The sequence below is a fragment of the Zasmidium cellare genome (assembly GCF_010093935.1).
Source record: "Zasmidium cellare ATCC 36951 unplaced genomic scaffold M409scaffold_28, whole genome shotgun sequence".
NCBI classification, from domain to species: Eukaryota; Fungi; Ascomycota; class Dothideomycetes; order Mycosphaerellales; family Mycosphaerellaceae; genus Zasmidium; species Zasmidium cellare.
Window position 1 is genome coordinate 345,303 of NW_022986972.1, and position 15,521 is coordinate 360,823.

Consider the following 15,521-nt stretch of genomic DNA (forward strand, 5'->3'; position numbering starts at 1 on the left):
CGGTTGAAGTTGACGTCGGAATTGAAGTGAAGTGGTACATGTACTCGACATGGGTACATATCCATTGGTAGCGGCGTCGGCTGACTGAGCTATGCCGACTTCACCTCGTGAGGATTCGCTATCTTCTGCATCGACACCACAAGTGCAGTGTAACATTGGTTTCTTCACCAAGCAAGGTATGTATTCAGCCTCTTCTTTTGTCAACATGGCCTTCCTTGACTATATCTCTTTACACCACCTTCCCCACTGTCCAAGTTCAACACCACTCATGCCAATCTCTTCCAATCCCACATCAACACGAGCAGTACCACCAGCTCTGCCATCCTCCAAGACCATTCCACACTCAACAAGCTCTTCCCATGCACCTCTCGCCACCGCCTTGCCCCATACACGGTTCCCCGCACCCTGCGCAATTGCACCAGCTGCAGAGGCTTGCAGCTTCGCTTTTGCAGCAAGGTTTCTGTACTCCTCGTAAGCCAGTGCGAAGGTGATGACTTCGGTACCGTAGATGTTCGTGAGGCGAGCCGCGCAGATTAGGAGTGCTAGTTGTATAGTGCTGAAGGAATGAAGCAGGCTGAGTTTCGAATCCGGTGGTTGTAACGGAGGGTGCGACAAAGCTGACGAGAAGTGATCGAGAAGGATGGGTATTGTCGTTGTCGAGTCGATGGGCATGTTGGCGACAGCAATCGTCAAGGATGCGAGGAAGTCAGGCACTGATTTTGTGGTGAAGTAGAGCCGCCGTAGAAAGTCATTGCAAGGCTTCGACTTCAAGATGTCGTCGGCCAGCGTGTTCCACAGAAGCAGAACCATCGGTTCGCCAGACATCGATTCTTGACTTGTCGTCGACTTCGATAGCGAGGTCTTCTCGTCCAGGCTAAGCTCCTTGCTAGTGATCGAAAGAGCGGCAGTGCATATCTGCTCGAAAGCTTGGAAGCTCTTGGGCCAGCCAAGATGCACGTAGCGGTGACTGAAACGACTCTTGACTCGCTTCTCTAGACTCTCTGCGACATCAATCCTAGTCGTCAGCCCCAGAACGGCGATCGGCGCCTTTCTACTCTGCGCGATGTCGAACAAATTGTAGAGCAAAGTCTGGCGTGGATGGCTTGCAAAGAGCTCAAACTCATCCAGAATGAAGATGACACTCTTGGTGATCTGTCCTGGCTCTTCTGTCTCCTGTTCGGCTGGATGTGAGAGTAAAGCGAGGAGTTTTGACATGGTGTCGGCGTAATTCTTGGACGTGCTCTCTTCTTCCTCGAGGTCCATCTCTTTTCCGAGTTGACGCCAGATCTCGCGAAGAGCAATCTTGTCGTCCGTGTGTATAAAGCCGTTAAGTCGTACTGCGTGAAAGTCGTCTGGGTGTTTTGAGCTCTCCTCCCGCAGGATTTGGTCGATGAGGGTAGTCTTGCCACTTCCACGAGCACCTATCAAGAGCATGCTGTTGCTCTCGCCCGCTGTGATGGTCTGATGTATCACGGTGTTTACTTTTGCATGTTCAGCATCTAAATTCGTCAATGGTATCGCCCGTTTCCGTAAAAGTTTTTCAAGCACAATGCGCTGGACACATTTCAAATGCTCTTCTTCGAAAGTCTTCAAAGCTTTGGATCCTGCGACCTTCGACACTCGAGGGGTCACTTTCTTCGATGCAGGTTGTCGACTACTGCGAACAGAAGCCGGTCTTTCCAAAGCCTTCGCAGGCTTTTCTTCTTCTGATTCAGGTACCTCCATTCCGGACATTTCAGAATCGGATCCGCCATCCAAGATATCCTCTAGAACGAGCGGCTTGGCTTGCTGCACTTTCTTCCGGTCTGGCGGCTTTGATGTCCTTGTTGATGGACTTGGCGCTGGCTCTCGAATTTGTTTTGTCTGTTCCACTGAGCTCCTCTGCGATGGCTGTCTTGCCGACGACCGTCTTGATACATCCGCTGTGGCCAGCTCATCTTCGCTTTCGTCGTCCGCGGCGTTTTTCCGAGCACTCTCTTCAAGCTCGCGAATCTCGTCCTCGAAGGTCTTCTTCGGCTTCCCGTAGAACCAATTCTTAGCTGTCCCTTCCGGCATTGCCTCGCCCTTATTTTTGTTATCAGATACAGGCCCTGCATTGCCCTTCGCTCCTGTGTTGGCGGTGGTAGTCTCCGCCTTTGGTCCGTGAAACTGTTTGAAGAATCCCAGACTCGTGCCAGACTTTTTGGGACTTGCAGCCGCACTTTGCTGCGCCTTTTGATTCCTGAGGGGATCCAGGGTCTTCTTGGGACTAGCATTTTCCTCCTCCTTTGTGGCCTTCGGTAGCCCAGGGCCATGTTTCTTCGGACCCACAGTCTCCTGCTCTTTCTGATTCCTCAACGGATCCAAGCTCTTCCTTTTCAAGCCCTCACTTTCTCCTTTCCTCTGCGTTGTCTTCCCAACGGACGGGCGAGCCTGTTGCGATCCGGCGTTTGCGCCCTCAATATCATCATAAACATCAACGTCTCTTCGCGAAACAGATCTTCTAGATTGTTGCTTGTCCGCGAGCGCCTTGGCTTTGGCTTCCTCCCACAAGTTGCGGCTCGAAGAAGTGCTCGATTTCGCAATTCTATTCCCGTTGCCGGCAGGCGACGATTGCGTCAATCTGCCATTCCGCTTTTCCGTCGCCGGCGTCGATGGTGCTCTCGTTGTCGAATTGCCGGGCGAGCTCTTATTCAAATCCTCCTGGTCGTCAAGGCGTCGACGCTTGAGCGCCCTCATGGCCGACATGGCAAAGCTATGTAGAGATAGCAAGGCGCTATATCGGTCGTGTGTCCAAGCCGGTCCTGGTGTGTTGTCAATGGCGCGCGGGGCAGGTGTGGTGCAGGCAACGCAGGGTCAAAGGGAGAAGGGAAATTGGTCGCGAACGCGAGATGCACGCGAGCGACACGAGTTCACATGAGGTGCGAAAACGAAACGAGATCGACCAGTCTTAAACTGGGGTAAATTGCAAAGTGCATTATTGACTCTCCCCCTCAACGACGACGACCTCTTCACTCCAACATCGTTCACCACCCCAAGAAATCCCTATGAAACTCCCTCATGACCGCCGCCTCCGCAAGATACACACCCGCAAACTCCCCAACCCTCAAACACCACTCATCGTCCCACCCATCCACCCGAAAAAACACAGACGCACAGAAACACTCCCAAAACTCCGGTCCCCAGCCCGCGCTCTCCCAATCGACCAGCACGACCTCGAAAACCCTCTCCCCAGTACGCTCACACCTCCTCTTCTCGACGAGCAAAATATTCCGTCGATGCAGATCCCCATGCGTCAGCACCGTCCGATGCCCCCTGATCACATCCCCAAGATGCCTCTGCCAAAACCCCGCCTTGAAACCAGAATGTCCGTTCCTCGAGACATGCGCGCGATAGTTCCCCGCGAGCGCCTCGACGAACGCGCGCTCATCCCGGAAAGGACCCAGATGCTTCCAGTGATCCCCCTCCCGCTCACTAACGAACAGATCATGCCGCACGCCACCCCCATCCACACCCCCTAGGAACCCCCCGTCCCAGGGACACTCAGCACCTCTCAACCTCCTCAAAATCTGCCCCAACTGCTCCACCACCCCATCCTTCTCCCCCTCGCTCAGGACCCCCCAAACCTCCTCCAGCTGCACCCCCTGAACCCTCTCCATCACCAACAAAACCCGGCCTTCATCATAGTACATAGCGTACAGTCTCGGCGCACGCACCTCAGGAACGTATCGCTCCAGATAAACCAACGCCTGGCCCTCAGCGACATTCCCGAATTTGACGACCACGCGGTCGTCGATCGCGACGACTCTCCCCAGCCGTCTTCGTGTGTCCAAGACATCGGTGCAGGCGCGGATCTCGGAGGGGGTGGGTAGGGTGACGGGGTGCTTGTCGGTTATGTAGGGGAGAGGGACGGGTTGCCACATTTTCTGGTGGGGTGGATGGACGAGAAAGGTTGACTGCGCCGCGTGAGTTTGACTGACGTCGTTTCAACCTCGTATCGTGGCCCCCGTTCGAAGATTATCGACGATACAATTCGGAACACGATATCGTATTCACAGCAATGCGTTGTAGGTGCTGTGTAACATCGATCTCTGGGTCCTCGCAAAGTGATCACGACCAGGTACATGCGGCGCCAGGCGGACACGCCTAGCGCGAACAGAAAGAAGCACCTCAAGCTGAAAAGTAGATACCATGAGGGTACGATGACAAGCGAATCCGAACGAAAGAGAAGTACAACTACTTGTTTGCGAGCAGAGAGACTCCAACTCAATTCATTACAATTCGTGGGTATATCCAAAGTCAACAAAAACACACATCCCTCCCTTCATCACCATCCCATCTCGTCTCACAATAATAACGACGATGACATCCCAACCCCAACAAGAAGCAGAAGAAAAGGCGACATACCACGCCAACTGCCACTGCGGCCAAATCAAATACACCATCGCCGACGTCTCGCCACCGCTGGAAAAAGGCCACCAGGTCATGTCGTGTAATTGTAAATACAGCCAGCCCTACACATACTCCAACAAACATCCATCCCTCCAATCCTGACTGAACAACCCTTCCCCCTCCACTAGGCTCCATCTGCACCCGCGACGGCAAATGGAACATCTACATTCCCAAACAAAAAATCTCCTTCGTGGCCGGCGAAGACAAAATCAAAGTAAGATCATAACAAGCCCGCCCTTCCCCATAATACATGTTGTTGCTGACGTGTCCACGCTTCTGTGTGCTGTGTAGGAGTATCATTACTTGAAGCTGACACATGCGTTTTGCCCGGACTGTGGCACCTCTCTGTACTGTCATTTCTCGGATCCGAATCATGAATGGGCGAAGGAGTGGGCGATGAATGTTCGTGCGTTTCATGAGGTGGATTCGTCGCTGTTGAAGTTTGTGTATGCTGATATGAAGAGGGAGCCGCCGTTGTATGATCCGGGGTGGTGATGGGAAGATGCTTATGTTTGTTGGCCATGATAATAGTTCGATGATGTAGAGATCCCGAGTATCATAAGTCGTATGACGTTTCAGATAACCGTGGCGTACATTCAAGTTCAGTTCCGATAAGGCTGTGCATGGTAGGACGACTGAGAAGTAGTGCGGGACATGCTCGGCGAGTATCCCAGGCCCGAGTCCACATAATGATCTTTGTTCATGTGACGTTGAAGGTTGTCGGACCTAGTATAGCTCCTCGTACAGTCTTCGAACTGACAGTAGAATCGCTCTGGGTTTACAGTCGCATTGGCCTGGTGGCTCTTCTCGTGTCGCCGAAGATCCTTGGGGTGCACAAACGCCCACGGACAACCCGGCTCAGAACAATGATGAGGGCGTTCCCATACTTCCGAGTGCGTTCGTGTGCCGTGGCGTCTGCATCATGTCAGTATCAATCCGTTCCTAGATATCAAACTCCGGCACTGCACATACCTGAGATCGTCGAATTTAGCAAATGTCGCTCCGCAGCGAGGACAGTGGTGAGGCAGGTTCGGGTCACGAAGGGCTGATCCGGTCCGACGGCTTTGATGCGATGACCCCGACCGAACAGACATTGCACCAGGTGACGCCGGGGTAGAGTTGCCGCTGGAATGTGTAGACATTGGCTGTCGGTGACTGCCTCGTTGTGTACCTTCCACCAAATTGTCGATATTTCTGGGGTTGTCTGTGTACTCTGGGCGCAGGATGTTTGCGAAGTTCCCCATCGGTATCTGCAGCATGTTCTGGGCAGGCATTGGTTGTTGCTGAGGCGCGGCAGGATACATTGGAGTGCCTAGATGCGTCTGCCCACCCGAGTAGTTGACAGATAGATTGAGTTGGCCTTGGTAAAGTCCTTGGACTGGAGCCGATGCCCTCAGCTGTTGAGCAGCAGCCATAGCACTAGACTGTTGAACATTGCCCTGAGCGCCATAGGCACTAGGAGTTTGACGTCTGGTCGGCGGGATATTACGAGCTTGTCGTGCAGCTTGGGCATACGATCGTTGTTGTGCAAGTTGTGCAGCATTGGGTCTGGACGGCGCGGAGGGGGCAGCGGGTCGCGGGACGGTAGACTGTACTCGAGCTTGTTGGGGAAGCTGCGGCCGTAGTTGGCGAGCAGCTGCCAAAGCAGCAGGAGATGTGACTTGAGATGTCCCCAACGCTTGCGCTGCAGCCTGTGCATATGTTCTACCGGGTGTCGGCGACCGCTCTTGAATGACTGGTATGGGTTGAGGATATTGGGCCGGCGGTGTTGGGGATAGGTTTCGCATGTATCCTGAACAGTAATAGCATTCGTCGACCGGGCAGGTGTTGCGGCATCCCGGATCATGGTATCTGTAGAAGAACGTCTTGACACAAGTCAGTCTTCGACAGGAAGGTAATGGTAAGCCGACAATGCCACATACCTGATCCAATCCAGGTCCGGTGCCAGTATACGAGAGGGAGCTGTCTTCAGTAAAGTCACAACTGCCAAAGCAGTTGTCCGCCGGGAAGGAGTTCATGGTGACTCAGTAGGTGTGAGGTAAGTCAAACGTCCTGCCGACGAGGACGTCCGACCTTATAAGCGAGCAACAATGGTAGCCGCCCTCTCGCACGAGGGGCAAGACGATACCATGCGCTTGCTTAGCTGCTGGCGGTGCTGGCGGCCGGTGGTGAAGTTGCCCTTCCAAGTCTGATGTCGTCTGGTGGTGCAAGCGGCGGCCAGGCGTGGTATCCAACAACTGGGGAAACGAGGCAAACAACCAGACGAGCGCAGATCACCTACATCTGAAGAGCGTCGGACTGTTTCAAGAGCGAGATAATAAGGAACAGGAAAGCGACAAGTGAGAGGTGTGTGCGTGTGTCGTCCCAGGCTCGCCCTCTTCGCAGCAGTACGCAGCCGGAGGCCGCCCTTCTGTGAAGTGACATTGTATCCCGCCGCTAAGCGTCGGAGACAAGACAAGTGAACGGCAAGTCCACTATGCCGCTCGGTCGGCTGCGAGGGTTAATCGAGAATCGAGAGAGAGTGGGTGGCTGCTGCTGCTGATGCTGCTGCGCCAGCGTACTCCGGTGAAGAGAGTCGCGGACGGGTGCAGACAGCGCGCCCGGCGAGGGATATGTCTCGCCGGAACGACGACGTCACGCATCTGCAGCGCAATCTGGACGCTCCCCGGCAGTGTTAGACGTGCCCGAGCAGGCGGGGGAGGAGGTGTGTGTGGAGGTGATGCAGCAGCGCATGCGAGTCCAGGAGCTTCGTGGGTGTGGTGATTCGCTGGCACTTGGCAGGCCAGCCCATCTGCCTGTGCGCCGCCGATGCGTGCTGTGTTCGTGTGACCCTTCATCCCGACGCCCCGTCGGCCGCGCGAACGCAGCAGCGCCCATGAATGCGCGCGGTGGTGAAGATGTGCCATGTCGGCGCTGTGTATGAAGAAACGCAGCGCCAGCAGCAGCACCACCAGGACAGGGACAGGGATCTCCCTCACCACCAGCGCGTTCTTCCCGCGGTCCGACGGGGCGACGCGGAAGCCAAACGCACAGACACCGCTGCCCATCGCTGCCACGAACACCGCACAGCCACAGCCACACTGTTTCCACTGCGATGGGTTGATGATGGCGCAAGAACAGAATCGCCTAGCATACCTAGCATTGAACCTGCACGTCACTCGAACATCCACTCACACCGGCTCGCGACGCTTGCTAGGCCGAACCTCCACGCCGTCATCTTCGCTCGGGAGAAACGACCCTCTCGAAGGGCGAGACTCACTCCACTGCCCTTCCGTCTGCTCATCACGCGGAAGACGCCAAAAGACTACCTTACGCACGTCTGCCTCTGCCTCTAAGGCACGAAAATGACGACGACCTTGACCTTGACCTTGGCGCATGTCAGGTCTGATTGGCCGCCGCTGGTTCGCTGAAATGCAGGGCTGGCTGTCCAGCCGGTCGGCGTAACCACTGTCTGTCAGATCGCAAAGGGGAAGTTACTCAGACGTCTGTTCTGGATCGTGAGTCAATTCCGAACGCGTACACTACCAAGACTATCAGGCCACGCGTTGGTGAAATGTCGGTGTGGTGAAGGCGTGGGATGGGAGATTGACAAGTAGTGACGAATTCAAGAGTGACGTTTTGATGTTTGCAAGTTGTCTGCAAGTGGTTCGTATTCTCTCAATCGACTCTATGCCGTAGCTGGGTATCTCAAAAACGCCGCGCCGTCCCCTTCTCACTGTAACGTGAACTGGCTTCTTCCCATACTGTGGGTATTGAAGCAATGTATAAAAGCATCAGAGATGCCGAGAAATGGAGCGCAAACTCCGTTAATATCCCATTTTCGATGCGCCCTGTTTTCCCACCTGCGCAATGCTGTCTCCTGCTGCAGTACCGCCACTGATCTGTTCGTACAAGGCCGTTAAAGTCGTAAATCTCATGCGTGCGTGGAAGAAGGGCGTGAAGATTGCTGAGGTGTGTCGATGCGGTGTTGAGTCTGGATGTGGCGGTCGAGGTGATCTTGCCTCCCAAACCCTCGGTTGTGATATTTGCACCCTTGAAAGATGCAGTAGTACTTCTTGCGATTCGGGTCGTGCTTGGGGAGATGGCGCATTAGATCTTTTCGGTACTGAAATCGCTTGCTGCACTGCTGGCAAACGTGCTGTCGGCTAAGGTAGGGTTGATGGGATCGCAAATGGTGGGTCAAGTCGCCTTGCGTGGTAAAGCCGTCGTTGCACCAGTGGCATACGAAGTCCCCCGTCATCTCCCATTTCTGCCGCCGAGACCCGGCGCGAGCTGAAGATCCTGTAGTCGAAGCAGATGTTGGCGACCGATTGGCGGAGTGTGCTTCGGGCGGAGCCAGCATGTTCGTGTCAAGGCGAGACGGCAACGTTCGTTCTCCAATGGCTGGAGCGCGATTGATCCAACCCAGCATGTTCCCAGGTGCGCTGGGTATCATTCCGGGCTGATAGTTGGGGTTGTTGATCACTTCGGTGGGCAATATCTGCGGGACGCTGTTCATAGGTGGTGAAGATTGGAAGCCGTTTTGGTCGTCCATAGACGGCACAGGCAACGAGCCTTGGGCAGTGAACTGGTCGCCATCGAAGCCTTGGAAGCTTGATTGATGTTCAGAGAGTGGCAGCTGTGGTTGCGCAGGCCAAGATTGATGATGTGTTTGAGGTGCGTTCGGATAGCCATACATATTGGCTGCATTGGACGAAGCAACCATTCCACCAAACGAAGATGGATACTCCGTCGAAACCGGTATGGGCTGTTGCATCTGTGGCTGCATCGCGCTTTGGTCGCCAACCCATTGCCCTAAAGGAGTGTTGTTGTAGTTGTTCATGGTCGGCGTCTGGTCTTGCGCGAATGTGAGGATTGGAGCAGATTGTGGCGGATGGCTGAGCCTTGGTCGACTTTCCATCGTCCCAGGAAGACCCGCGCCCGTGAAAGCAAAGTAGTCGGGGTCATAGCGATTCGAAGGTGCTTGGCTTTGCTGGAGCTGGGGTTGAATGAGAGGTCGAGAAGTGCGAGGTGGTGAGGTTATGCTGCGACTGTTGGTAGGCCGGGAGTGCGGTGCCTTAAGACATTGATGAGAAGCGCATCGATGATATGTTTTGTAATGAAGTCTTACCATCTGGGTATTGAAATGATTGTAGGCGAAAGCGTCGGCGAACTGCTCGCCCACGCTGAAGAGGTCCGGCCATTCCATGTCGATGTTGTCGAACGATTCGTCCCCGCCATTGGGGTGGGCATGCGCGCATACCGCCAGTATGACAACAAGGACAAGCACAGTAGCGAACCGGTTCCTGGTCCAGCTCATCGAATTGTTGGAGTTGTAGTAGATGGTCGTCGGTGTTGAGCGACGTCCCGAAGCGGATGTGTGAGGGATTGGGTGGACGACGACGGCAATATATAATGCACACCAAAGAGACGAATGGAATCAACACTTACTGACGGACGGCCTTTAGTATATTCGGGCGCGGTGCATGTCGAGCGTGCTCGTGAACGTCACGTTTGTGCTTTCTGGCGCTCACCAGCCCACTTCGACTGAGGCGCTGCTTTCGCGCGGTGAAGGCGCAGCACCCAGTGTCCGGCCTGAGGGTGAGCTAGCTACGGAGTCAGGGTTGTCCCAGCTCCAGCGGCGCCGAATCGAGTAAGCAGATGCATCATTAACGACGGGACTAGCATCTTGTCGGCGGGCTGCGATGAGTTCCAGTGATGGATAGAGATGAAGTGTAGTTGAAAGAAAGCAGACGGAGAGTTGTTGTCTCCTTGGTTGGGTGTGAAACCGCCGCCCCTCTCTCTCGCTTTCCAGCCAATCACAACCTCTCTCCTCGGTTGCGGGGATTTGCTTGTCTTGCGGTGGACCTCACCTCTCCAGTCTCACGTCTCACTGCGCTCTCCGTCTCGCACCTCACCACCACTCCCCATTCCACTCGCCCCCAAACAATCGTGCACCGTGCCGCATACTGACCTCGTCATCGCAAAACATACCTGTGGCTTCAACGCGCCTTCAAAGCCACTGCCATCAGCACAAACATCCTATCAGGAAAGCCCTTCCACCATCACGCGCATGTGATCCAACTCACTTGCTCCCAGCACCTCACAAAACCTCCGACACGCCGCGACAACATCCACCACCCAGGAGGCGTTACGAGCACAAAGTGTTGGTTCAAGCCTCAAAGGATCTCACTCGAGGCGCAGCCTGCAGCAATGGGGGCCGAAAAGATAACGCTAGCCGGCTCGCTTGGCTGTACAGCTCCCCCAGCTCCGTTCGATGATGGCGCGGAGTATTGCTTCTCGCAGCAAAAACATGCACTATCCTGGACGATCATGCGCGTGTTGATGATGGATCATCATGCCTGCCTCATTCATCTGTGGCGTGTGTGTCGATTACGAACTTGCTGCCGCACACCGGTCGGATGTATCGGGCATTGGCATGCGAGCGAGCGCAGGTCACACGGCGCCGAGATCAACAGGTACCCGTACATCCGCGCAGCTCCATCCCCAGTCCAATGCGACTTAGCATCGGTATCCGGGCGTGCGAACGCTTTCTGCGCCAATATCAGGCCTCGCGTAGTTTTCGTGAGCAGATGACGAGTTGTGTGTACGTTGCGTTTTGTCTGGATCGAGGAAGTATACGCTTGTTGAATGACGACCGTACATGGACACAGCTCGTTATCGCTGTGTCAAGCGCTTTCGCATGCGTGCACTGTGATTGTAGCTCGTGTGGAAGAGGTTCCCGCAGCCATGGTCGTCGCTTGTCCGCCTGCTCCCACATTCTTGGTACCATCAAAGTTCACGATAGAATCGATTCGTATAGACAATATTGCATTCGAAGAAGGTGCTCTTTCTGCACAAGGGGTATCACTAGACCTCCCACCGAAACGCCTCGCTAAATAGAAGTACAATGACTTTTTGATCCAAGTTCCTTTTCCCATCCCGTATGTCCACACCGTCTAGAGAGACCGACATAGATAGAGAGCGATATCACCCACAACCCTCAACGCCTCACGGCCCACCATGACCGTCAGTATACAACCTGCGATAAAGACAGCCCCCTCTCGCCCCAACCCAAAGCAGAGCTTAAGAATCCCAACCCCAGTCCCCATTCTAGCAGAAACAACACTCCCCACCCACCTCCTACTCCTCCTCCTGCTTATGCTTCTGCCTGACATGCCTCACCAAATGATCCCTCCTCTTAAACCCCTTATGCCGAAACGGACAATCAATATAATTACAAAAGATATGCCGCTCCTTCTCATGCGTCTTCATATGCCTCTTGACATCCTTGTCGAACAGGAACGGCTTGCTGCAGATACTGCACAGCTTCGTGCGCTTGCTGGGGTCGTGGTTGCGCGCGTGGTGGTCCCGCTCGCTTTTGCTGTCGTGCGCTTTGCCGCAGGTCTCGCAGAGGAATGTTCCCGTGCTGAGACCGCTGCGGGCGGAGGCTTTCTTTTTTCCCTTTTTGTTGTTGCTGGGGGTTTGTTGGGGTGGCGGGGTTGGGAAGTTGTCAGATGTGCCCACGTTGTAGGCGCCCTGGGCCCAGGTGTACATGTCCTCTGTGGGCGGGACGTTGGGGTGCTGCCAGCCGTGGAAATCGGCCGCGAGGGCCATGTGGTCTTGCGTTGGCTGTGCGAATGGATCGTGAGTCGGTCCGCGCCCGGTCAAAGGTGACGGTGCTACGTAGGCGTTGTCGAAGAATCCAGCTTGGGCTTGCTGTTGTGATATAGGTGTGAGGTTCCCGTGTTCATCGATGGCATTTCCCCCTGCGAAGTCTTGTTGCTGATGGATATGGGCAGTGTCAACACCCAACAGGCTGTAAGGGTTGTTGGATTGCCAGGCAGGAGTATTCTGATGATATGCGCTCGAAGTCTGTCCGCGTTGATGTGAAAGAGAGGACGTATCGGGAGTCGGTAGCATATGTTGCTGTTGGCGTGTAGGGTACTTGTGCCGTGGTGTCTGAACTGTGTGCCATTGTCCTCCGTCGTGTGTCGCAGGCGTTGGGAAGGGGGTTTGTGTTTGAGCAAGGTCAGTCGGTTCAGCATATGTCTGTCGTCGAGTATTAGTGAATGTGAGAAGCTTGGACGGAAGACGTGCATACCATTTCGACGTCGACATTGACGCTGCGGTCAACATCTTGCACGGCCTGCTCTACCGTCGGGACGCTTGTGCTGTTGTGACTCTCTTCAGAGTTCGGCCAACTCCCGACATTGTTTAGTAGTCTCGGGTCGATGTTCGCCTCGTCAAAGCTCTGCTGTGCGTTCTGCTGGCCAGGCCATTGCGAGAAGCCGTCCATCTTGTGCGAAGTAGTCTGGTTTATGGTGTCCGCGGTGGTGTCAAACGAGAGTAGTGTAGGTGTTTCACAGGCAGGTTGGTTATGTACAGAAGAAGGGGGCAGTGGGGGTGCTGTACAGTACGAGAGAGCAGGGTATAGAGAGATGGTAAGGTAGATACTCGGGAAGAATCTCACGCCCGACTGCACGGTAAAGATGTGGTGAAGATCAGCAACAGTCGGTGTTCTGCGCGAGAATGAAGAAACGAAAGTCCAAGATCAACGAGAGACGTGGAAGCAATTTGCGGTGTGGTGGTGTTCGTGGGCGGCCCCTTGGGTTTCAATTCAGTGATGGCCGGCTTGATGACGCTGGGTGGGCGGGCGTGGAGCTGGTTGTCAACACTGGACAACAGCTCTCTGTGTGGAAGGGAGGCGCAGCAACAACATCACCACCCATCACTGCTGCTTGATGCACCAAAAGCAGGCATGTACACCCACTTGAGGACCGGTCAGGAGAAAATAGAAAAGACAACGAGCTTGCAAGCGAGCAAAAAGTGGAAGAAGAAGAAGGGAGGAAAAAACGCTCGTGCTCTCCGTCTTTGTAGAAGGCGCTGATCATCGGGTTGTTTTGACGATCCACAGAGCGGGGCAGCTGTATCGATTGCTCGAGTAACCAGATGGCGGATGGGATTCACTCTTGCGTTGATCTTGCTCATGTTCCTCTATTTCGTTGTCCTGGTCGCAGTGACTTTTGCCGGTCTGTACCAACACAAACCATCGCCATGATCGCCGCGACGAGAGCGCATCGGTAGCTGTCCGTCCTACTCGATCTGGGGAGCAATGGCATACAGCTTGGGACCACTAATCAGCCGCAGCAGCTTCAGTCGACGTGCTTCGCCGCCATTGGATGTTGACCGTGGGAGGACGAACAGATGCTGCGTCGAGCAAAGCAGAGCCTCATCTGCTTGCTGATTGACAGGACATGTTCGGCATACCGTAGCCCGCTCAGCTCTCTGACTTGTTTCGACGCTGAAAGGTCGAAACACGCACCCAGCCTCCTGGTGCAACGGAAATTCGTTTCACGATACGGCCGAACGGTCGCACGATCGCCGCAGCGGATGCGGACGGAATCCCCGAGTTTGGCTTCGGCTGGCCGACAGCCACGGCTGGGCGGCGTGGTAAAAATAAACGTCGCGTGCTCGTGAAGGTCGATGGTCGAAGATGCTTGCAGATGTCGAGATGTTGAAAATAGAGTCGCCAGAATGAGTTGATGTTTTGGTCTCGATGTGGAATGGCCAAGTTGCTGTAGGTACAGCGTTGTGCTGGGAAATGGCAGAGCAGTGACTTCCAACTTGGGTATCAAAAGTGGGTCCAATTTCCCTTGAGATGTTCACGAAAATGACTGTCTCTTTCTCCATCACGAGTAGTGTCGTTCAGTCCTCTGCAATGTGTCTGCGGGTGCTCATGCCTAGGTATCCTGCTTCGGTACTCTTACCACGTTTCGATCCGCGACAATCCAGAACCAAGCTTTCCAAGATATGTGACAAGGACATGGCACTTTTCAAAGACAATCAACGTCCCAGTGCTGACAGGATATCGAGCAGACCTCACATGCATTGTGAAGCGGACGAATTTGTTGCCGTACGAGACACCCGCTTGTCTCCTCGAATCGATCCTGTGTTAGCCTGTTCGACCCATGTGACCATTGGCGTTATGTTTATCCTTTTCTGGTAACGGCTCGCCGAAGACATGACTGGGTATCGACGGCATTGCCATAACCCCAGTCAAGTATAAGCCTCGTGCCAGGCGAGAGCAGTTTCCATCATCGGCAATTCACGCCTCTTGCGGAATCAGATCTCTTCAGAACCTCTGGCCGCTCACGTACTTCTTGGCTTGGGCACCTTTGGCTTCCGTGATCGCTCAGAGATCTTGATATATGCTTTCGCCTTAGTCTCAGCATGAAATCATCCGGTCGGAAATTTGAAAGGTCCTTGTATTGTCCGACTCCGCGAGGTGTCAAGCCATTGGTGGCCACTCGTGGTTCCCTCCATGGCGTTGAGTCGCCCGTATCGCCGTAAATTCAACATGCCCGATCACCAGGACGAAGACATGGTAAAGAAGAAGGAGAAGAAGTCCCCATCTCACCGCAAGGCCATGAAAGAAAGGGTGACACGTGTCGGTCAGCAACTGCTCGTATGCACCGCCCCCATAGTGGACCCCAATGGATGCAGCCCAACACCGGCTACCACTCCCATTGCTCCAATGCCGCGACACCGTCACCAAGCTTCTTTGAACGCAGATGGAGAGAATGAAGTGAAGTCCAGAACGATGACACACTTCAGAGACTGGTTCGACCAACGGCAAGGCCCGTCGACAGCGTTCCCCCGTTTGGTAGGAAAGTATAAATGTCTGGACCAATGGCGGAGAGATATACGTGCCGGTGTGTGAGAGGTAGAGTGGTCCAATGAAGTGTTAGGGCAGGTGTTGAGGGACGTCAGGGCTATGTGTTCAGTAGACAATGGGAAAAGATAAGTGCACCTTTCTGTTTGACTGAACATTAAAATTATATACGCGTCCACTATGTAAGAAACAACGCTAAACAACAAGCACATATGATGCCGACGATACCAGCACGTATCGATACTGCCCCTCCAGTCGAAGCCGCAGGAGTCGCCCCTGCATTCACACCTGCTGTTGGTGAGGCGAATGTAGGTGTGGCCTGCACGATCTTCCCACTCGCATCACTGATCGTCTCTCCACCGATCGTTGCGACTCCTCCTGCGGAAAGGGTATTTCCATCGATGACAAGCGCACCATTGCTCTCCTCGGTTGCTGT

General features: G+C 54.4%; 5 protein-coding genes across 5 annotated transcripts; all 5 read right to left on the bottom strand.

The window, feature by feature from the left end:
• Positions 1–219: 219 nt before the first annotated feature.
• On the bottom strand, positions 220–2,727 carry M409DRAFT_37141 (uncharacterized protein; the record flags this gene model as incomplete). Its single annotated transcript, XM_033810680.1, has 2 exons — positions 220–2,298; positions 2,401–2,727. The coding sequence occupies 2 exons, from the start codon at positions 2,725–2,727 to the stop codon at positions 220–222; spliced, it is 2,406 nt and encodes an 801-aa protein (XP_033664867.1).
• Positions 2,728–3,005: 278 nt separating this feature from the next.
• M409DRAFT_25753 (uncharacterized protein) lies at positions 3,006–3,902 on the bottom strand (the record flags this gene model as incomplete). Its single annotated transcript, XM_033807818.1, has 1 exon — positions 3,006–3,902. The coding sequence occupies one exon, from the start codon at positions 3,900–3,902 to the stop codon at positions 3,006–3,008; it is 897 nt and encodes a 298-aa protein (XP_033664868.1).
• Positions 3,903–5,033: 1,131 nt separating this feature from the next.
• Positions 5,034–6,449, bottom strand: M409DRAFT_57082 (uncharacterized protein; the record flags this gene model as incomplete). The annotated part of the gene is made up of 3 exons (XM_033813509.1): positions 5,034–5,346; positions 5,404–6,296; positions 6,354–6,449. 3 exons carry the CDS (start codon positions 6,447–6,449, stop codon positions 5,034–5,036), a joined length of 1,302 nt encoding a protein of 433 aa, XP_033664869.1.
• Positions 6,450–8,344: 1,895 nt separating this feature from the next.
• Positions 8,345–9,730, bottom strand: M409DRAFT_57083 (uncharacterized protein; the record flags this gene model as incomplete). The annotated part of the gene is made up of 2 exons (XM_033813510.1): positions 8,345–9,409; positions 9,542–9,730. 2 exons carry the CDS (start codon positions 9,728–9,730, stop codon positions 8,345–8,347), a joined length of 1,254 nt encoding a protein of 417 aa, XP_033664870.1.
• A 1,823-nt stretch (positions 9,731–11,553) lies between these two features.
• Positions 11,554–12,709, bottom strand: M409DRAFT_57084 (uncharacterized protein; the record flags this gene model as incomplete). Its single annotated transcript, XM_033813511.1, has 2 exons — positions 11,554–12,462; positions 12,515–12,709. The coding sequence occupies 2 exons, from the start codon at positions 12,707–12,709 to the stop codon at positions 11,554–11,556; spliced, it is 1,104 nt and encodes a 367-aa protein (XP_033664871.1).
• Positions 12,710–15,521: the final 2,812 nt, after the last annotated feature.